Below are 23,475 nucleotides of genomic sequence, written 5' to 3'. Positions count from 1 at the left end.
CTATCTGCAATGACTGGGAACTGTGTTCACTACAGGATTAAGGACTGATTGTGCTTCTCAAACTCACCCAGGTCATCGGAAATATCTTGGACGGATTCTGAAAAGGCCTAGAACGGTGAAGGGAATGATGCATTTATCAGAGGAAACAGACATGAATCCATTGGCCCACTTCCACTGTTTTGTTTAAGAGCGTGGGATTCTCAACAATCTTAGTTTAAGGCAGTTGCATAGAGGCTGCATTACACCAGCTGTTTCAGGCTATTGTCAGCGTACAGTGCTGTTAACTGGACCCAGTTAACTGGGATGGTCATGCATCTTTGTGCAGTCAGTCTATTATTACTCCACTGTACAGCAATGAGAACTTAGATAATTTGGGTTTGATTTGAGGGAAATTTGAATGATGTTTTTGTTTAGATTCTGGTCATTGCATATTAAATATTCACATCAAAATGCATATGTATAGTTCATTTAATGGAATAATTCAGCTTGTATTCTCTCAAATAAGTTCTTCACAATTCTGTTTCTATCCTACCCATGTTCATGTTGAGTAGCTAGCTGCCAGTTTAGATTTGTGGTTAAGACAAATTCTATTATGTATGTAATCACCTTTCTGCATTATTAATGTATTTCATCATTGCTGTTGGTTTTTACTTTGTGGGAATATCAATTAAAGTTATTTCCATGTAACAGTTATTGGTTTATCATCTAATGGATTTTTTTCATAATCCCTAATAAAATGTGTGGGTTATTTTTCTGTGCCAGTATACCCATGAAGTTCTCATTGTGTAAAAACATTAAGATTTATGTGCCACCCATGTTAACTGATCTACTGTGAGCCATCAATTGGATGTATTAAACTTGAGGTGTAGGTGGCATGAGTTACTATTTGCTGCAGTTTTGTATTTAATTAGACTTAACACCTAAGTTCAAAAGAATTAAGAATGAAGGAATCACCACTGACCAGAAGTTTAACTGGGAGTGTTGCTATTCTTGTGGCTTTCTGATGTTGCTCAGCTTCATCATCATATTCAGGGCTTGTTAAATGTGATGAAATAGTCATCACTTATCTGGTTGCCTGCAGTTAATGTATAAGACCATTGAGACCATGTATCAGACAGCTTGATTAACAGCATCAGCTATTGATCTCCATCCTACCCAGCCCCTCACACCCAGTTGCAGGAACTTTTTGACTAATGCCCTATGTACAAACTGTAGTGTCATAGTTGACTACTGTTAAGCATCATGTAGTGTAATTGCTGAAGAGCCTTCTGGGAGCTGCACTTATTATAGTCCATATATATGTTGTATGCTGGTGCTACAGTAGCTAAAGTAAATGTATGTTAATGCTGCTGAGCTATGCAGATGCTGAAGATTCAATCAGCTGTTTTATAAGTAATTTCTGTAGGCCTGTGGTTGGGGATATATGCATGATCTGAGTGTATTGGAGCAAGGGAAGAAATCGACTGTGGTTCCCTTCTCTAACATTTGTCAACTAAAACTGCATTGTAAAGTGAAACTATTTTAGACTGGACAACTGTGTTTCTCCCATGTTGAATAAACATAAAGTCCACTTCTCCAACGGGTAAGGAGACACAATACCAGCAGGGTGAGAGAATTCTCAGTCTCCTGAATGGCATTAGACGTTGTATCTAATTTTCTGTCTGGGGGGGAAATTAGGAAAAATCCAAGTAAAAAATCCTAGGTATTGAGCTGAGAGAGAAAGCTAAAACTTAACGAGAGTCATAGCATCAGAAATACTTGAAAAATAGTGAGACATACCAATTGTCTGTGTGTACAACATGTTCAGAATGCCTGAAGAATACTTAATGAGTTATTTGAAATTTTTGTTCTTGCTGTCAACAAGGAGCTACAGTAACTTAGTGGCTTGTATTACTCGACCAGTAACAGAGAGACACCAGTTCAATCCAATCTCTACTTGCCTGGGCCTCTTCAAAAGCACTTTCCAAACCTACTCATCCTTCACCTATAAGAATAATGGCAGTCAACATGGGCGAGTACCATCACCTAGTTTTGTTCCAAGTTCTGTACCATCCTGACCTGGAGCTGTAGTTACTGTTTTTAATCATTGCATTAAAATTGTAGGGTTGGGAAGAGGCTATAAATTCTGACCTTACCAGTTACAGTGCAGTTCTATAATTTTAGAAATAAAAATCAAATGCAGCATCAAATTTGATCACCAACTAAGCACGATAATGTGTTCATGGGAGCTATTCCTAATCCAGATGCGTAGAAAACTTATTACCATAATCTTGATCGCATAGCTCACTTTAACATCTCTTGTAGAGTACATCAAGCCACAATCCCTCATTACTGCTTGAAACTACCAACTTAATCCCCTCCAGTTCTAGAGTAGAGCTTGAACTGACCATATTCTTGTCAAATATAGAATGATTAACAAAACCAATTAACCATAGATGTCAAGAGCTTCATTGCCAAAAGGCTGGCATACATGTAAATAAATTTAAGATGCATGTGGCAAAATTAGAGTAAATTAAAAGGCCAGAACGTCAGTCACAAGTAGCAGATGAAACAAATTTATTCTGGACAGTGATGGGCATGCTTTCAGACAGGTATAAATGAGAGCAACATTGATAGACCTAAATTGGGCCTACCTGTTGGACTTACTCTGGGATAATACTCATTTAATGTTGGTATTTGCAAGCAGTCATTTATGATGCCTTATGTATACATTTTCTTTCTGGTTCATTAGGAGCCATATAATAGTGAATTCCATAAGACTTAACAATAGTCAACCCAGACATGCTTATTGTTTTAGTTATGTTCCAGTACAGAGTCAGACAGCCAAATCAAATCGGTTCTCTTCCCCCCCCCCCCCCCAATTCCTGTATTCTCAATAATCAAATTAAAGGTTCAATGACACTCAAAATTACCCCCACTGGTTCTTAATAAGACTTTTTGAATAACTGACACCAGGTGCCAAGTTTATAGCTGAAACAAAAGAATTAACAATTTATCAATATTACTTCAGCTTTAATAAAGCAATGTTAAGCAACAAGGCAATCTAATTAATGTCTATGATTTAAACCCTATCTTCTTGGATTGCCACCACTCATAAAAACATAGAAGATAGCCATGCTGGATGATTAAATAAATTGAGGGTTTGGGTAAGAAAAAGAAGGATACATATGTAAGGTATAGACAGGATAGATCAAATGAACCCTTAGAGTATAAAGGCAGTAGGAGCATACTTGGGGAAATCGGGGCAAAAAGGAGACATGGGATAGTTTTGGCAAATGGATTTAAGGAGAATCCAAAGGGTTTTTACAAATATATTAAGGACAAAAGGGTAACTAGGGAGAGAATAGGTCCCTTCAAAGATCAGCAAGGCGGCCTTTGTATAGAGCCGCAGAAATTGGAGAGATACTAAATGAGTATTTTGCATCAGTATTTACTATGGAAAAGGCTATGGAAGATAGGGGAGGAAATAGATGCTGACACCTTGCAAAATGTCCAAATTACAGAGGAGGAAGTGCTGGATGTCTTGGAATGCATAAAGGTGGATAAATCCCCAGAACCTGATCAGGTATACCCTAGAACACTGTGGGAAGCTAGAGAAGTGATTGCTGGGCCTCTTGCTGAGATATTTGTATCATCGATAGTCACAGGTGAGGTGCTGGAAGACTGGAGGTTGGATGGTGAGGACAAGCCAGGGAACTACATACCAGTGAGCCTGATGTCGGTGGTGGGCAAGTTGTTGGAGGGAATCCTGAAGGACAGGATGTACATGTATTGGAAAGGCAAGGACTGATTCTGGATAGTCAACATCGCTTTGTGCATGGGAAGTCATGTCTCACAAACTTGATTGAGTTTTTTAAAGAAGTAATGAAGAAGATTGATGAGGGCAGAGCGGTAGGTGTGATCTATATGGACTTCAGTGAGGGGTTTGACAAGGTTCCCCATGGGAGACTGATTAGCAAGGTTAGATCTCATGGAATACAGGGAGAACTAGCCTTTTGGATACAGAACTGGCTCAAAGGTAGAAGACAGAGGGTGGTGGTGAAGGGTTATTTTTCAGACTGGAGGCCTGTGACCAGAGGAGTGCCACAAGGATTGTTGCTGGGTCCTCTACTTTTTGTCATTTACATAAATGATTTGGATGTGAACGTAGGAGATATGGTTAGTAAGTTTGCAGATGACACCAAAATTGGAGGTGTAGTGGACAGCGAAGAGGGTTACCTCCAGATTACAACAGGATCTTGACCAGATGGGCCAATGGGCTGAGAAGTGGCAGATGGAGTTTAATTCAGATAAATGCGAGGTGCTGCATTTTGGGAAAGCAAATCTTAGCAGGACTTATACACTTAATGGTAAGGTCCTAGGGAATGTTGCTGAACAAAGAGACCTTAGAGTGCAGGTTCATAGCTTCCTGAAGGTGGAGTCTTGGGTAGATAGGATAGTGAAGAAGGCGTATTGTATGCTTTCTTTTGGTCAGCGTATTGAGTATAGAGGTTGGGAGGTCATGTTGCAGCTGTACAGGACATTGGTTAGGCCACTGTTGGAATATTGCGTGCAGTTGTGGTCTCCTTCCTATCGGAAAGGTGTTGTGAAACTCGAATGGGTTCAAAAAAGATTTACAAGGATGTTGCCAGGGTTGGAGGATTTGAGCTCAAGGGAGAGGCTGAACAAGCTGGGGCTGATTTCCCTGGAGCTGAGGGGTGACCTTCTAGAGGTTTACAAAATTGAGGAGCATGGATAGGGTAAATGGACAAAGTCTTTTCCCTGGGGTTGGAGAGTCCAGAACTAGAGGGCATAGGTTTAGGGTGAGAGGGGAAAGATATAAAAGAGATTTAAGGGGCCAACCTTTTCACGCAGATGGTGGTGCGTGTATGGAATGAGCTGCCAGAGGAAGTGGTGAGGCTGGTTCAATTGCAATATTTTAAGAGGCATTTGGATGGGTATATGAATAGGAAAGGTTTGGAGGGATATGGGCCGGGTGCTGGCAGGTGGGACTAGATTGGGTTGGGATATCTGGTCGGCATGGACGGGTTGGACCGAAGGGTCTGTTTCCATGCTGCACATCTCTATGACTCTATAGGAACAGGAGGCCATTCAGCCCTTTGATCCTGCTCTGCCATTCATCACAGTCATGGCTGATCGTACAACTCAATAGCCTAATCCTGCTTTCTGCACATAATATTTGATACCATTCGCCCCAAGGGCTATACCTAGCCATCCCTTGAATGCATTAATATTTTGGCATTAACTGTTTGCACTACTGCATCGCAGCACCAGGGTCCCAGTTTCGATTCCAGCCTTGGGCGACTGTCTGTGTGGGGCTTGTACATTCTCCTTGTGTCTGCGTGTGTTTCCTCCGGGTGCTCCGGTTTCCTCCCAAGGTCCAGGGATGTGCAGGTCAGGTGAATTGGCCATACTATATTGCCCATAGTGTTAGGTGCATCATTCAGAAGGGAATGGGTCTGGGTGGGCCGAAAGACCTGTTTCCACTCTGTAGGGAATCTAATCTTTTAAAAAAAAAACTACTTCCTGTGGTAATGACTTCCACAGCTCACCACTCTTTGGGTGAAGGAATGTCTTCTTATCTCCACTCATGCAAAGATAAACCGATACAGTTAACAGACTTTCTTTATTAGAAAACGTGTAACTGGCCAGTCACTTAAGCAGTCTCCACAATCCATAATCTCATAAGCGTGTGGTATTGTGTCTTGCTTGGTTTTTAAAGATACTTATGCATCCAGATAGCTTCCAGTAGACTCCAAGGAGTATTAATATTTATAACTGAAATTCTATTCTTGAACTTTCAATAAATTGATAGTGAAAGGACACACCAGGGAGCAATCAGACCTCTGTCCTTCAGCTTTTGCAGGTACAATCCTTTTGACTTAAACACAGTACAAAAGCAAGTTCAAAATGGGATTTCTGTTTAATGGACTAGTTATCTCCCTCGAGACTCCACTTAAATTCAGTATCTGCCAACTGCTTGAGCATAAAGCAACTCCACAACCAAAACATCGACAAAGTTCTTTGAACAAGAATCCACCTGTACTTATTTATGAGGCCAGGCCTCATAAATATCAGTTTGTTCTCTCGTTCTTTGAAAAGCAAAACAAGCTTCTGCTTACAGTCCAAAGGTCATCTTTAGTTCTGAGCTCAGGTTCCAGCACCAAACTACAAATGACAAAAATTGAGAGTATTTTTGCAGTTTCTTTTTCTAGGCAGACTAAATAAATGGTAACAGTAAAATAACTCTACCTAAGAATAGGAGCAGGAGTAGGCCACTTGGCCCTTCAAGCCTACCCACCGTTTAACAATATCATAGCTGATCTTCACCAGGCCAGAACTCCTCTTTTGCAGAAAATCTGCCTACTTGTTTTTAAGTACTTTGTGTCTCGTCTTCACAACTCTGAGATTTAAAAATTCTGTATTTACTTACTACTGTGTAGAACAGTTAGAGCCTTTTTGGTTTTGAAATAGAGTTTTGCCACTCTAATACAAAATTTGATCATTGCAGGTTTGTTGGACGCATTCATGTTTTCAGTGATAAGCAAGAACCAGTTGCAAGGTACAAGTTATGATATGTGATCATACTTAAGTGTTTAATCTTACTGTGCACTGTATAAATGCTTTCCCATCTATTGAACTGGGCTTACACTGAAGCTGTACGTTGGCTTCTGGGATGTGTTGCGTTGGTGGGGTGGAAGTTAGAGCCAATTTTATTTGTTATCCTAAACTGAAGAAATAATTCATATCAATAACAATTTTGCGAATGTTGGTATTGAAACCTTGACCTTTATGTTGGAAGTGTTTATCTCAAAGCAAAATTCCCTGATTACTAATTTGATCATGTAATGTATTTATTATAAGGAATATCTCTAAATAAATATAATGTTGAATGAGCTACAACTAATTTAATTCCAGCTTCAGTTGTGCAAGTCATTGGTACAGCAGGTTGAATTGATGCCGTTTCATATCCAACTACCAGAAGTCCTGGGCAACATCCAGTCTTCGGCTGACAAAACGGCAAGTAAAACTGGGAAGCAATAACCATCTCCAACAAGTTGCATGTAACCACTGTCTGTGGACATTCAGTGATATAACCGTTACGGAATGCCCCACTATCAACATTCTGGGAATTAGCACTGACTGGAAACTGAACTGGACTTATAAATACGGTCAACAAGAGTAAGTTAGAGGCGAGGAATTCTGAAGCTAGTGACCTGCATCCTGACTCTCAAGTCTGTCCACTGTCTACAAGGCACACCAGGAGTATGATAAAATACTCTCCACTTGCCTAGATGAATGCAGCTCCCATAACACTAAAGAACACCATCCAGGACAAAGCAGACTGCTTGATGGGCACCACATCCACAAATATCCACTCCCTTCATCATGACGCTAGGTTGCAGCAGTGTGTACCATCTACTCGATGCACAGCAGAAGTCTGCTGCGGCTTTGTTGGATAGCACCTTCCAATTGCACGACTGACCATCCCGAAAGATGAGGGCAACAGATACGTGGGAATCCCCCCAGCTGCAATTTTCCCTCTAAGCTACTCACCATCAGAAGGCTGCTGCTTCATTTTTCACAGTCAGAGTTCTGGAACTCCACTTCTAACTGCATTAAGGATATATACCTGTACTAAATGAACTGCTGTAGTTGAACAAGGCAGCTGACCACTCGCTCCTCAAGGATAGAATGGAATAGAATCCCTACAGTGGAAACAGGCCATTTGACCCAACAAGTCCACACTGATCCTCCAAAGAGTAACCCATCCAGACCCATTTCTGTACTACTGTACGTTTACCCCTAACTAATACAGCTAACCTACACATCCCTAAACACTCAGCAATTTAATATGGCCAGTTCACCTAACCGGCACATCTTTGGATTGCGGGAGGAAACCGGAAGAAATTCACACAGACACTGGGAGAATGTGCAACCTCGGTACTGACAGGCGCTCGAGATTGGAATTGAAGCCAGATCCCTGATGCTGTGAGGCAGCAGTGCTAACCACTGAGTCACCATGCCACCCTCAAGCCACTATGCCACCCTTAATGATAAACGATGGTCCACCATACAGAGCCATATGACTTGAACAAATGGGAAACAAACCATGATGTTTTGTTGGTATCGGAGAAATATTTTGAAAACACACCTGCAGACGTTGAGTGAATAGGTTGCTCAAATATACACACTTTCTAACTTATACACAAATGTTCTTAACTGGTTTCCTGACTATGTTTAGACCTGCATGGAATTTTTTAAATTGGATGAATTTTTCTTCTTCCTTTCTCAAACTGAGATTTACTTATTTATGTTAGATCTTTGGGCCCTGAAAACCTGCTTTTAAGAGGAGCCACCTTAAAGAACACGGATAAGATATATGGTAAGCTTTGTATGGCTGTTGTGAAACTGCTTCTATCTGTACAGACCACTGTTACATCGATAATTGTTTATTATAAGTATCTTTACGGATATGGTTTTGAGCTCTGTCGATATGGACTACATTAGTTCATAGAACCTAACATAAAATGACTTTTCAGAAGTTTCAACATGTATAGATTTATCTGCACTGAGTAATAGACATTCCTTTTCAACTGAATTTCAGGTGTTGCCATATATACTGGGATGGAAACGAAAATGGCATTGAATTACCAAGGAAAGTCACAGAAACGCTCTGTGGTGGAAAAGTAATTACATTCTTGTGAATTGTGCATTTCATTTGAAACAATGCATGTAGATTTTGAAAGTTATTTCACTGAGTTTCATTACTGCTACTACAGCTAACAATGTTTTTCATGGAATATTTTGTCATATCTGTTCTGTGTTTAGCAAGGGGACAGTAGGGGTGGGGGGGTGAAGAGAGAGGGAGGGTAGGGGCAGATGGGTTGGATAATAAATGATGTACTGGTGTAGAATTTCAAATCAATCATGCCAGTAACTGCAGTCACCATAAATACATTTTGAGGTTAACAACATAGTTGTCTGATTCATATGTTGTAATACCACTAAAATACTTTCAGAAATTAAAAATCACTGTCTCCAATCTTCGAAAATTTTGCGCAATAATATTTTTAATTGTTTTGTTATAATAAGCAAAGGAAATGTAGGGGAATGGGTCTGGGTGGGTTGCTTTTCGGAGGGTCGGTGTGGACTTGTTGGGCTGAAGGGCCTGTTTCCACACAGTAAGTAATCTAATCTATAACTTTTAATGCAAGATGACTATTTTATAACGCAAGATGATCTATAAAGGTACTGACTTTCTAAACAAGTTTTCTTTGCTACCACAGGATATTATAGATTGTGAACTACATAGAGTGAAATATAGGAATAGAGGAGATGTTTCAAAAGACTGTGGGCAGAGAAACAGTGGGGCAAAAGAACTAGGTAATGTATTAATCTAAGACAGGTGAACTCTTACAGTAGTGCTCAAATCAATGCTGAGTTGCCAGAAAAATTGATCAGAATCTGTCAAGACAGAGTTAGAGTAATTTGAAAAAAGGACAGCAGAACATTACTGAGTCAGAACTGACACTGCTAGATTGAGTTCCTTCATAGAATTACTAGATTTGCATGTTATGATTATTGAAGCCAATTTAAAGATCAAAACTTCTTTTATAGTTTCATTATTAGTATTATATATCACCATAACAAATATAATTTGATTTTTTTGTTTTTGTCTTGCAGGTCAATTAATGTTTTTTTAATAGTGTACTTGTGCATATTGGTCAGTAAATCTTTGATAGGCACCATGTTGAAATACATTTGGCAAAGTGATCCTGCTAATGATGAGCCTTGGTATAGTTCAAAAACAGGCAAAGAAAAAAATATCAACCAGGTATTGGAATACATTCAACTCATTTTTATACTTAGGAGAAGATTTCTATCCACAAAACTGAAAAATGTTTTCATGTCACAATTCACATCCTGCCAGTTACAGTGTAACAGTTGTTTCTCAGTACTACCTGAGTTTTTATGTTTTTGATGCACCATTGTTGATGTATTAACATTTGTCACAGTATTTTTCAATTGCTCAAAGGTTCCAAGTAACTTTTAGTATTGATTTTTAACTTGTGTAATTGAATACTTTATTGATTAAAGTGGTTTAAATTTTAATTCATTGTCCTCTATCTTCCTGTGATTTCTTAATCCTTTCCCTAATTCTTTCTACTCTGATTATATCTACTCTACTGTAACCTTTTACTGAATCTAAATATAACTTGAAGAACCAAAAGGACTGTAGATGCTGTAAATCAAAAACACAAATTGCTGGAAAAGCTCAACCGATCTGGCAACATCTGTGGAGAGAAATCAAAATTAATGTTTTAGGTCGAATGACCTTTCCTCAGTTGGAAAACAGTCCTCAGAATTGAGGAAGGGTCATTCAATCTGACCTGCTAAGCTTTTCCAACAATTTCTGTTTTTGCTTATAACTTTAAGATCCTTTCCCTTTGCTGTTCATGTTAGGTTTGTGACCAGTGTTACCAGACGCCAGAGTGAATAGAACCTGAAAAACTAAGTAAGCTTATGGTTTTCTGTCAGTGTTGATGGTCATTTTCAAACTATTAGTGGATACCAGCTTAGAACAAAAGATGGAAATGTTCTTAACTAAAGAAGCTGGATGATGGAAGCTAACCCATTGAAATCTGCAGTATTTTGTCACTTCACAATTGCGTTATTATTTGTTTCTGCGACGTGATGGTCTCAGCTGAGTTGTAATTGAAGATGTGAAAATATGGGAGTGCTTATTTTCTTTTTACAATTAATGACTTGCTAATGAAATTTATTTATCAATTTTTTAAAATTCAAACCTATATTTCCTCCTCTATTAACACAATATATTTGGGAAAAATATAAGTTATGCATGACAAAGAAAAAGCATTTTTCCAAGTTTTTTTCATTGGTTTAATTTTTATAAATTAACAAAACAATAAAGGGTATGATTCACCATGAAAAAAAGCTGTATATTAAAGTACACCAACAATATATTGTTGAAAATTTTTGTACTTGATGCATCACTGGCAAGGCCAGCATTTGTCTTTTTATCCCTGATTACCCTCGAGAAGGTGGTGTTGAGTTACCTTCTGGAACCATTGTAGTCGGTTACACAGCTGTTGGGAAGGAAATGCATACTTGAAAAATTTTGAGAGTAATACTGCTTTCTTCATTAAACTAACTCCTATATAATTACATTGTGTGTTTCTGCTCAGTTCTCCTGTTTTAAACAAGGAGATTGACTGACTTGAATTTTGAAGCAATTGTAAGTTGTTCATCTTAAAATTGATCTAAGAGAACAATGCTGCTAACATGTAATAGTTATTTATTTTCTTCCATGGTTAAGTACACAAAGACAACACATTCCATTACATAATTATATCAAATTGATTTATGATGTGGTAATCAATGACCGTTCACCTGTTATATAGGCCCCTGCTTATCTTTTTTTGCACCTGAGTTTGTCATCTTGCTTTCAGATTAGTGTGAACTACATGACTGTTTCTACTAAACAGGGTGACTCTCGGAAAGAACCTGTAACTTTCAAAGCTGTATGAACTGATGAATGTACGGCCTGCATTTTGAAGCTCCAGGAGAGCATATTGCTGAATGTCAAATTCTCCTGAGTATGTTCACAAGGAAGTCATTGAGTTGACAAGAGCTTTCACTGCTAAATTGTTAGTCTCACCTTTCTTATTTCTTTCTTCCACCCATATAACTTCACTGGACAATCTCCCAGGAATATCCTTCCTAAGTACAGCCGTAATGTTATCCCTAATAGAAAATGCACCTCCCCTTCTTCTCTTGCCTTCCTTTCTGTCCTTCCTATAGCATCTATACACTCGAATATTAAGCTGCCTGTCCTGTCCATCCCAGAGCTACATTTCTGAAGTAGCTGTATCCCAGTCCCATGTTCCCAACCATGCCCTAATCTCCGTTATCTGTCACGCATCATGCATTGAAGTAAATACAGTTTAATTTCAGTCTTACCTCATTCTCTGCCAAGCTCTCGTCTGCCTTGACTATTGGAATTGTTCCCTTATCTACTGTACCAACCTCATAAGTTGTAACAAATCTCGCGACAAGGATATGCCACCAATTCAGGTGGAATCCATCCCTCTCATACAGGTCATTTCTATTCCTGAAGAGATTCCAATGATCTAAAAATCTGACTCCCTTCTCCCGGCACTAGCTCTTCAGGCACTCATTCATCTGCTGAATCCTCCTATTCTAGCTCTCACCAGCATGTGGCTCTCGTAGCTGTCCAGACATTATTAGCCACAAGGAACTACTTTTTAACCTCCTGCTTAGTTCCCTATATTCTCTCTGCAGAACCTCATTCCTGTCGTTTGTACCAACACACAACTTCCTGCATCACTGTCCCCTTTTGTCAGAAAATTTTACACTTCCACCGAGATACCCTTGACCTTGGCACCAGGGATGCAACGCCATCCTGACGTCTCGCTTACAGCCACAGAAATGTCTGTCTGTGTCCCAGAGTAGAGAGTCCCCTATTTCAATCAGTCAGTTGAAACCTAATTGTGTGTTTAATTTTATTTATTTCCTGCTGAGGAGCAAGGTAGAACTTTAAAATACACATGTATGTGGGTGAAGTAAGCAGCTGAGCAGTGTTCTGGATATTCAGCTAATTGACTTCATTATTGACAGCTTGTGAAGATGTTCATCGACTTCCTCTCCTACATGGTGCTCTTCAACTTCATCATTCCAGTTTCTATGTATGTCACTGTGGAGATGCAGAAATTCTTGGGTTCTTACTTCATTACGTGGGATAAAGACATGTATGATGAACATTTGGGTGAAGGCGCACTGGTAAACACATCTGATCTCAATGAGGAGCTGGGGCAGGTCTGTACCAAAGTACATACTCTGTTGTGATGTACTGGATGCTTCTTTGTAGAATTGTCATTTTGTGTTCTATATGAGTTAATAATTCTCTTGCAGACAACTGTAATTTTAGCTGGTTAAAGCACAAACATGGTTTCACAGAATTTAACTTACTCCAGTAACAGTTCTTAAGAATGATCAATTGTATCCCCCTGTGAGAGTTTGTCTTGCATGAAGAGTGATTTTCTTTGTTAAATTTAACATCTTAAGAACAGGAGTCAGCCATTCACCTGTCAAGCCAGCTGTGCCATTTCGTGTGTTATGGCTGATCAAACACTTCAATGTCTTTTACACATATCATTCCTATAACCCTTTACACCAGCATTAATCAGAAATCTATTCATCTCTACCTTAAACTTAAAGATTGAGTTTCCAAAACTTTCAGAGGAGAAAGTCACAAACATTCACAATCCTTTGAGTAAGACAGCTTTGACTCATCTCCATTCTAAATGGCTTCCCCCTTATTTTTAAATTGTGACTATTGGTTCTTTGACTCCCAAGCAGGGGACAGTTCTGAAATAAAAATAGAATGTCTGTCTGAGAAACATGCAGCATCTGGGAAGAGAGAAACAGAGGTATTGAGTTCAATGTGATCCTCTTCAAAAAACATTACCTGTATTTATCTCATCCATCAATTTGAGTATTTTGTAGGTTACAATAAGATCAGTTCTCATCCTTTGAAACTCTAGAGCAGTACAGCACAGTACAGGCCCTTCAGCCTTCAATGTTGTGCCGGCCTTCTACCTACTCTTAAGATCATACCATTCATTGTACTAGCTTCCATGTGCCTATCCAAGAGTTGTTTAAATGTCCCTAATGTATCTGACTCCACTACCACTGCTGGCAATGCATTCCACGCACCCATCACTCCCTGTATAAAGAAGCTACCTGTGACATATTCCTAAGCCCCCCTCCAGTTATCTTAAAATTATGCCTCTTCGTGATAGACATTTCTGCCCTGGGAAAAAGTCTCTGCCTATCCACTCTATCCATGCCTCTTGTCATCTTGTATACCTCCGTCAAGTCACCTCTCATCCTTTTTTGCCCTAGTCCCCTCAACCTTTCTTCATCAGACACCCTCCAGTCCAGGCAGCAACGTAGTAAATGTCTTCTGCACACTCTCTAAAGCTTCCACATCTTTCCTATAATGAGGTGACCAGAACTGAACACAATATTCCAAATCTGGTCTAATCAGGGCACTAAACAGCTGCAGCATAACCTTGCAACTCTTAAACTCAGTTCCCCCTGCTAATGAAAACCAACACACCATACACCTTCTTAACAATCCTATCAACTTGGGTGTCAGCTTTGAGAGATCTATGGACATGGACCCTAAGATCCCTCTGTTTATCCAAACTGCCAAGAATCCTACCTTTAGCCCCGTATTCTGCATTCAAATTCTACCTTCCAATGTGAATCACTTCTCACTTCCAAAGGTTGAACTCCCTGTGCCACTTACAAGCCCAGTTCTACATCCTGTCAATATCCCGTTGCAACCTACAACATCCCTCGACACTATCCACAACACCAACCTTCATGTCATCAGTAAACTTACTGACTCACCCTTCCACTTCCTCATTTAAGACATTCATAGAAATCGCAAAGAGCAGAGGTCCCAGAACTGATCGCTGCAGAATGCCACTGGTTACCAAGCTCCAGGCTGAATACTTTCCGTCTACTACCATCCTCTGTCTTCTATGGGCCAGCCAGTTCTGTATCCGGACAGACAGGTTTCCCTGTATCCGATGCCTCCTTACTTTCTGAATGAGCCTACCATGGGGATGCTTATCAATTGCCTTGCTAAAATCCAGGCACACCACATCAACTGTTCTACCTTCATCAACATATTTTGTCACATCTTCAAGGAGCTCAATAAGGTGAGGGGCAGGTCATGCCTCACTAACAAAGCCTTGCTGACTCTCTAATCAAACTATGGTTTCCCAAGTAGTCATAAATTCTGTCTCTGAGTCCTCTCCATTACTTTGCACACCACAGACGTAAGACTAACTGGTCTGTAATCCTCAGGATTAACTCTATTCCCTTTCTTGAACAAGAAAAAAATGAATGTGAGTACGGGATCCCTGACTTACAAATGCCTGACTTACGAATGGGATCTCATTCGTAAGTCAGGCATTTGTAAGTCAGGGACCCCGTACTCACATTCTTTCCGTAAAGGCAAGCCTACTTCACAGCTTGCTGAATCTGCCTTCAGTGACCCATTGACAAAGACATCTAGGTCCCTTTATGCATCTACACTTTCCATCCTCTTCCCATTTAAAACACACTCTGCATATATGTTCCTTCTGCCAAAGTGGGTAACCTGTCATTTTTTTCATATTATATTGCAACTTATATTCTTATCTACTCGCTAAAGTCCTCCACATCCTCCTGAAGCCGCTGTACTACTATTACTATTTCTGTCCACGTTTCTGTTTAGTTTTGTATCATCTGCAAATTTGGAAGTATTACTTTTGGTTCCTGCCTCCTTAACATGAGCAGCTGCAGCCCAAGCACTGATCTTTGCGGTATCCCTCGAAACACAGCCTTTCAGTGCATGAATGGCCTGTTTATTCCTACTGTACCCTGCCTGTTAACCAATTCTTAATTGATGCCAATTCATTACCATCTCATCCAATGTGCATTCATTTAAATAACCAATTTCCTGTGGGGGGAGGGGATTGTTATCAAAAGATTACTGAAAACTTAAGTGTCCTACAGTAAATCTGCCTTGTTTGGTGTACACTGAGTGGGGGATGCCAGTTACCTCAGCGTGTTGATTGTGACAACAGCCACTCAGAAATGCAGTCAGCGAAGGGTTTGATCAAAAGAGTGGGGTGGAAAGAGAGACAACCAGGCAATTCGTTCCCAGACTGAGGTAACCTAATCCCATCAGTTGCTAGTTGCATGAGAGTTCCAGATAATGGGGATGTTACTGTAGTCCATTGGCTCTCCTTTATCAATTTTGTTAGTTTTTTTTTCAAAAACCTCCAAGTTTGTCAAACACTATTTCCCACTCGCAAATCTGTGCTATGCCCAATTAAGTCATTATCCTCTGAATATCCATTTACCGCATTATTTTATAACAGATTGCAGTATTATTCCTACTACAGATCTGGAGGTCCATGTTTCTCTCTCTCTCTCTCCGTTAAATAGTGGGGTGACAGTTCCAATTCCAGGAATATTTTTTCTCATGCACTGCTACCATTTGCTGATTCTTGCTTTGATTGACTTTCGATATTAAACAAAATCAAAATCTTATTTTGTTGTTTATCAAATTAAGATATTTTTAAAAGTGGGCACTCAAAGTGTGTCACGTTTTTCTGTCTTGTGTCTTGATCTGCAGAGATTTTAATTTTTTTATTTATTGTCTTTTAATTCCTATCTGTCTGGTTGTAGATCCAGTATGTTTTCACGGATAAAACTGGAACCCTGACTGAGAACAACATGGAATTTATTGAATGTTGCATAGATGGATTCAAGTATAAAAACTTCGTTGATTCGTGTGTTGTGGATGGAATTTCTTCAAATGATGGTCCTTGTAGTAGTATCTATGGAATGGCTGGAAAGGTAACATTATTTTATCTGGCATTGCCTATTTTTGAATATAATTCTTATCTGTAATCTGCTCCAGACTGCAAATATCTGAAGTATATGTTCCTCCAATTCTGATTTCTTCTGCATCCTCAGTATTATTAGCAGTATTATTGGTGATGATACCTTTAATTGCCCAGGACCTCAGCTTTCCAGTACCTTCTGCCTCACTACTTCACTTTCCTCTTTAAAACCTATCTCTTTGACAAAACATTTGATTATCTGAAATGGGCAGATTTTAAAGGAACCCACTGAAGTTGGTATGTTGGTGTGGAGCAGGTTTTGAGAAAAATTCGGTGGATGACCACATGTCTGAGTTTTGTTTGTTATTGTGATACTACACTTGGGGACTGTGTTTGTAAATTGTTTGTTGGGTGTTTAATTGGTGGTAGGCTTATTCTTAAGCAAAAGTTCTTTTAAGTACTTTCTTTTGGGCAGTGGGTTTATTGATATGTAAAGTAAGAGGTGGGGTTCTTCCCCAGTTAGGGGTTAGATCCAGAAGGGAGAGGTGGAAACTGGTGTTTGTACTAAACTTGGATGTTTTGTTTAAGGAAAAGGACTTGATTGGGGTGGTCTCCTTTCAAATAAACATGGTGCCACATTAATGCCTTGAGTTATTTATCTAGCCTGCTTCAACTTGACTGAAAAAAAATCCATTTTAAAGCAAATGTATGAAATGAGAGAAAAATACTTGCCCAATAAAGTATTTGATGTTTCAGATCAAATGTTTGCAGATTTCTTAATTTGTTTGATATTGACAAAAACATTGGCTCATGAAAAAAAAATTGCAGTAAAGAAGAAGAAGAAATGTTTGGAAAACAACCAAATGAATAATTTTTTTGTGAATGATAAGATGCTGCTTTGTTTGTGAAGGAATGATTCTATTCAGTTGAGAGTATTTTTTATTGGCAAGTTGATTCAGGTGCCAGCTAGATAATTGTTTTGTTCACCATTACGCAAGATGTTAGCTCTGCTTGGAGCAGAGTTAGACTGAAAACATGTGAGTTAGAGGAAGGAACCAGAAATAAACATGAGGGAGCTAACTTTGAAACTGAAATAAAAACAGTGTTGGAAATATTCGACCAGTCAGACGTTTGTAAAAGTTTCCGATTGATAAACTTTAATCAAAAGTGTAGGATGTTTAAGGTGAAGCATTTCTAAACAAACAAAGACAGGAAAAACCGGCTAGAAAAAAAATCAAATTGGAGCAGTCTGTGATGGGGCAGAATAATTAAATTACACGAGTAATGGGATACAAGGCAAAAACAATGTGATTTGGAAATGAGTACGGAAACAAAAGATAAAACTGTAGAATGATACATGATGGGAAGAGGCCATGAGCTTGTGCTGGCTTTTTGAAAGTTATCCAGTTAGTTTTCCTCTTATTGTCCTGTGATTCTTTTCCTCTTCAGACTGAAAGGAGGTGAGTGTTTTGAGTGATTTGTTTGAAGTAATTTGTGAAATACCAGTTTTTTTTTTCAGCCGTTTAAAATTACGTTGAAACTGTCTTGTTTTTTTCTTTTAACTTTGGTATGACAGGTCGGCGCAACATCGAGGGCCGAAGGGCCAATACTGCGCTGCAATGTTCTATGTTCCATAACTTGAGCATGCATGTTATTTTAAATTGCACATTTGGCTGCATTTCTGATTGTGCTTTCAGGAAAAAGAGGAGCTGTTTCTTCGTGCTCTATGCTTATGCCACACTGTTCAAGTAAAAGAAGACGACAAAGTAGATGGTCTGTTAAAGCAGCCTGGGGGCTCATATACATATATCTCATCATCTCCAGACGAAGTTGCTTTGGTACAAGGCGCTAAAACGTAAGAATCAAAAGTATTTTTAAAAGGATATGATCTCTGTTATTTGTATTTAGAATATAGGTTTCTCTATTTACAGAGAAAGAAATAATAGTAAGAATACAAGGAAAATTAAGAAATCTCCCTTGTGTTTGTTCTTAAGGGAGAATAAACTGGAGTTTAGTGTATTAAATTACATTTGTTCCTACCTGATTTCCTTGTAATCATTGCCATTAGAACATTATCCTGATTGCATTCAGGATACATGCAGTCATTGTGTCACTGTTCCTTTCTGTTGTAATTGCTGCATTTCCAAAGTGTCTTTTTGTGAAGGAAGAAAAACACGTAGAAAAATAACTAGTATTACTTTTGTGACTTGAATTTAATCCTTGGGTCTTGGTATTTGATGAACAACTGTAAGCTTAGTTCCTACACCTTAACTCTGGTCTGTTATCCGACATATTTGTGCACCAGATTCTTACATTCAATGTATTCTTACCTGTTTTAAAACATCGTTGCTTAAAAAATGTGTTGGAAGTCTGGTCAACTGGGATTTTTTTATTGGTCAAGATTGGTTAAAGTGGACAACTTTTAAAATAGTTTTGAAGTTTGAATTGAATTTAACTTGAATTTATTGTCACATGTACCGAGGCACAGTGAAAAGCTTTGTCTTGTGAGCAATACAGGCAGATCAGAGTTAAATAGCGGAGATAAGTAAATAATAGGTAAACAGCAATAAAACAAAAAACACAGGCACAGGCGAATGCTAAGAGTTTGAGAGTCCATTCAGTATTCTAATAGCAGTTGGATAGAAACTGTTGTGAAACCGGCTGGTTGGTGTGGGGGTGGGTGGATGGGTGTGTCTGTCTGTCTGTACCTTCTCCCTGATGGTAAAGGTTGTAGAAAAACATTGCCAGAGTGGGATGGATCTTTGACAATGTTGGCAGCCTTTCCTTGACAGTGGGTCTGGTAGGTGGATTCTATAGATGGGAGGTTGGCCTTTGTGATTGCCCAGGCAGAGTTCACTAGTCTCTGTAACTGTCTCCAATCTTGAATGGTACAGCTGCCATACTAGATAGTGGTACATCCAAACAGAATGTTCTCGATGGCGAACCATTAAAAGTTGGAAAGAGTATTCACCTCATGCCAAATTTTCTCAGTTGCCCAAGGAAGAAGAGACATTGTTGGGCCTTTGTAACCAGTGCGTCCACATGAAGAGTCCAAGAAAGCTTCTTGTGGATGACCACTCCCAGGAGCTTGACACTCTCCACTCGTTCCACTTCTGTGTTGGGGGCATAAGTAACATCCCGCCGAAAGTCAATAGTCAGTTCCCTGGTTTTGCTGACATTGAGAGCAATGTTGTTCTCAGTGCACCATTTTTCCAGGTCTCCCTCCCGTCTGTAGTGTTTCATCACCATCTGAGATTCAACCGACTGTGGTGGTGTCATCAGCGAACTTAGTCTGTCATTTGGCAACGCAATCTTGGGTATACAGTGAGTACATTGGGAGGCTGAGTATGCACTCCTGGAGAGGGGGGGGGGGGGGGGGCTCCAATGTTAAATGTCTGTGAGGATGAAATGTTGTCCCCAATTTTCACTGATTGTGGTCTGTGGGTCAGGAAACTGAGCATCCAGTTGCAGAGAGATCACCAAGTTTATTAATCAGTCTCAGGGGGATAATAGTATTGAAGGCTGAAGTGTAGTCATGAGTAGGATTCTTATGTAGCTGTTCTTGGTGTCAAGATGTTCTAGGGAGGAGTGAAGGCCAAATGATATGGCACCTGATGTGGATCTGATGGTCCAATAGGCAAATTGGAGTGAGTCAAGAGTAGTGAGGAGGCTGGAGATTATTAATGCTGTGATCAGCCATTCAAAGCACTTCATGATCACCAAAATTAGGGCCACTGGTAGTCATTGAGACATGCTGCATTTGCCTTCTTAGACACAGGGATGATGTTGGCCCTCTTGACAGTGGCCAGCTGCAGGGAGAGGTCGAAGATATCCGAGAAGACCTCTGCCAGTCGATCTGCTCATGCTCTGAGTGCCCGGCCTGGCACTCCGTCTGGACCCATCTTTTTCCTTGGATTCACACAAAGGAAAACCATTCTGTCCTCTGATGCAGTGACTGTTGGGATAGATTCATCAGGACTTGTCGGAATAGGTGTTTACCTCTCCACCAAAATTCTGCTCAAAGCGAGCATAGAAGGCGTTGAGATGATCTGGGAGGGATGTGTCATCGTCTGCTATCTTGCACTGTCTCTTTTTTTTTTAAGAACCTGTGATGTCATTCAGTCCTTGCCATAGTCACCGGGTGTCTGTCTGGGTCTCTAGTTTGGATCGGTAGTGGGCGTTGGCTGTCTTAATGGCTCTGTGAAGATCATACTTGGGTTCCTTATATTTGAGTAGGTCTGATCTGAAGGCCACATGCCTGGTTTTCAGTAGGTTCTGTATGCCCTGATTTATCCAGGGACTCCTGTTGGGGAACGCCTGGATTGACTTCCTTGGTATACAGTCCTCCATACACTTGCCGATAAAGTCTTTGGTGGTGGTGGTGGCGGCATACTCACCCAAGGTACCTGCAGACTGTTTGAACATGGTCCAATCAGCCGATGTCAGACAGTACTGGCGTTGATCCTCTGCCTCCACTGACCAGCACTGGACCTGTATCTGCAAAGGGGTCTCCTGCTTGAGCTTTTGCCTGTAAGCTGGGAGAAGAAACATGGCATAGTGGTCGGAGTTTCCGAAATGCGGGTGGGGTGATAGACATCTTTCACAGTGGTATAGCAGTGGTCTAAAATGTTCGGGCCCCTGCTGGGACAGGTAATGTTCTGGTGGTACTTGGGCAACACCTTCCTTAGATTGGCTTGTTTGAAGGCATCAGTTAGAATAAACAGGGCCTCGGGGTGTTCCGTCTCCAGGATGTTAGTGATGGAGTAAAGCACATCCAGAGCTTCCTCAACCTTTGCTTATGGAAGTATGTACGCACCAGTTAGCATAGCAGCGGAAAATTCCCATGGTAGATAAAAGGGCAGCATTTGATGGTGAGGAATTCAAGGTTTGGGGACCAGTGGCAGCCCAGGGTTGCAATGTCCATATACCATAAGTTGATTAAAAAGCAAACCTCGCCACCCTTTGCCTTACCTGAGGACACTGTATGGTCCATATGATGGATAGAAAAACCATCCGCCTGAAGTGCACAGTCAGGAATGGGTGGGTTGAGCCAAGTTTCTGTGAAGCAGAGTGCACAGCAGTCCCGCAGTGCACACTGGAAGCTGAGCCGTGATCTGAGTTTGTGCATTTTGTTCTCCAGAGGTTGTGCATTCTCTTTAATTGATTTATTTGTGGGATGTGGGCATTTCTGGCTAGCCAGGAGATATGTTACTTGCCACAGTATTCCTAGCCAAAAGTAGGTGCTGCAGATGCTGGAGATTAGAGTCAAGATTTGTGGGCGGCACGGTGGCACAGTGGTTAGCACTGCTGCCTCACAGCGCCGGAGACCCGGGTTCAATTCCCGCCTCAGGCGACTGACTGTGTGGAGTTTGCACATTCTCCCCGTGTCTGCGTGGGTTTCCTCCGGGTGCTCCGGTTTCCTCCCACAGTCCAAAGATGTGCAGGTCAGGTGAATTGGCCATGCTAAATTGCCCGCAGTGTTAGGTAAGGGGTAAATGTAGGGGTATGGGTGGGTTTCGCTTCGGCGGGTCGGTGAGGACTTGTTGGGCCGAAGGGCCTGTTTCCACACTGTAATGTAATCTAAATCTAAATTAGAGTGGTGCTGGAAAAACACAGCAGGTCAGGCAGCATCTGAGGAGCAGGATAAATCAACGTTTCGGGCTAAAAGGAATCCTGATGAAGGACTTTTGCCCAAAATGTCAATTTTTCCTGCTCCTTGGATGCTGCCTGACCTGCTGTGCTTTTCCCGCACCACTCTAATCTTGACAGTATTCCTAGCCTGTGACCTGCCCTTGTAGCCACCATGTTTATATGGTGAGTTCAGTTGAGTTTCTGGTCAATGATAACCCCAGGATGTTATTAATGATGGTAACACCATTGAATTTAATGGGCAATGGTTAGATTGTCTCTCATTGGTGACAGTCACAGCCTGGCATTTGTGTAGTGCAAATATTACTTTCCACTTGTCAGCCCAATCCTGGATATTGCCAAGATCATGCTGCATTTGATCATAGACTGTTCCAGTATCTGAGGAGTCATGAATGATGCTGAACATTGTGGAATCATTGCCGAACATTCCCAATTCTGCCCTTGTGGAGGGAAGGTCATTGATGAAGCATCAGCAGATGGTTGGGCCAGTTATACTACTCTGAGGGATTCCTACAGAGATGTCCTGGAGCTGAGATGACTGACCTCCAAAAACTACGACCATCTTCCTATGTGTCAGGTATGACTCTGATCACCGGACCGTTTGCCCCCAGATCTCTATTGATTCTAGTTTTGCTGGGGCTCCTCGATGCTACACTTGCCTGAATGCAGCCTTAATGTCAAGGGCTGTCACTCTCCCCTCACTCTCTGGAACTCAGCTCTTTTGTCCATGTTTGAACCAAGGATGTAATGAGGTCAGGAGCTGAGTGACCTTGGGGGGACCCAAAATGAGTGTCACTGAGCTGGTTGGTGCTGAGCTGGTGCAGCTTGTTAACACTGTTAATAACACCTTCCATCACTTTGCTGGTGATCGAGAGTAGATTGATGGGGAGATAATTGGCTGGGTTGGATTTGTCTTGCTTTTTATATGCAGGACATAGTTGGGCAATTTTCCACAGCTGGTGTTGTAGCTGTACTGGAATAGCTTGGCTAGAGGAGCAGCAAGTTCTGGAGCACAACCCTTTAGTACTATTGTCAGAATGTTGTCAGGACCCATAGCTTTTGCAGTGTCCAGTGCCTCCCAACTGTCTTGATATCACATGGAGGGAATCAAATTGGCTGAAGTCTGATATCTGCAATGCTGGGGACCACTGGAAGAGGCCAGGATGGATCATCCACTCAGCACTTTTCGCTGAAGATTGCTGCAAATGCTTCAGCCTTGTCTTTTGCACTGAGGTACTTGGCTTCTCCATCATTGAGGATGGAGATATTTCTGAAGCCACCGCCGCTTCCAGTGAGTTGTTTAATCACCCACCACCGTTCATGTGGCAGGTCTACAGAGCTTAGATCCGATCCGTTGGTTGTGGGGTCATTT

The 23,475-nt window shown here is 40.7% G+C and overlaps 1 protein-coding gene across 4 annotated transcripts in view; it reads left to right on the top strand.

Annotated features, from left to right (window-relative positions):
• The window catches only part of LOC122557439 (phospholipid-transporting ATPase IG-like), a 164,945-nt gene that overhangs the window by 66,479 nt on the left and 74,991 nt on the right, over positions 1 to 23,475 (top strand). For all 4 annotated transcript variants that reach the window (XM_043705187.2, XM_043705184.2, XM_043705191.2 and 1 more), the window contains exons 8-14: positions 6,512 to 6,562; positions 8,322 to 8,386; positions 8,609 to 8,690; positions 9,688 to 9,838; positions 12,664 to 12,861; positions 16,297 to 16,467; positions 18,152 to 18,309. In XM_043705187.2, the coding sequence (XP_043561122.2) occupies positions 6,512 to 6,562; positions 8,322 to 8,386; positions 8,609 to 8,690; positions 9,688 to 9,838; positions 12,664 to 12,861; positions 16,297 to 16,467; positions 18,152 to 18,309 (876 nt within the window). The remainder of the gene's footprint in view (positions 1 to 6,511; positions 6,563 to 8,321; positions 8,387 to 8,608; positions 8,691 to 9,687; positions 9,839 to 12,663; positions 12,862 to 16,296; positions 16,468 to 18,151; positions 18,310 to 23,475) is intronic.

This window comes from Chiloscyllium plagiosum, unplaced genomic scaffold (genome assembly GCF_037043375.1).
Source record: "Chiloscyllium plagiosum isolate Xiang-an unplaced genomic scaffold, Cpla_swu_hap1 HiC_scaffold_11, whole genome shotgun sequence".
NCBI classification, from domain to species: domain Eukaryota; kingdom Metazoa; phylum Chordata; class Chondrichthyes; order Orectolobiformes; family Hemiscylliidae; genus Chiloscyllium; species Chiloscyllium plagiosum.
Note: the sequence above shows the minus strand (reverse complement) of the source record. Positions and strands in the feature narration are given on the sequence as shown.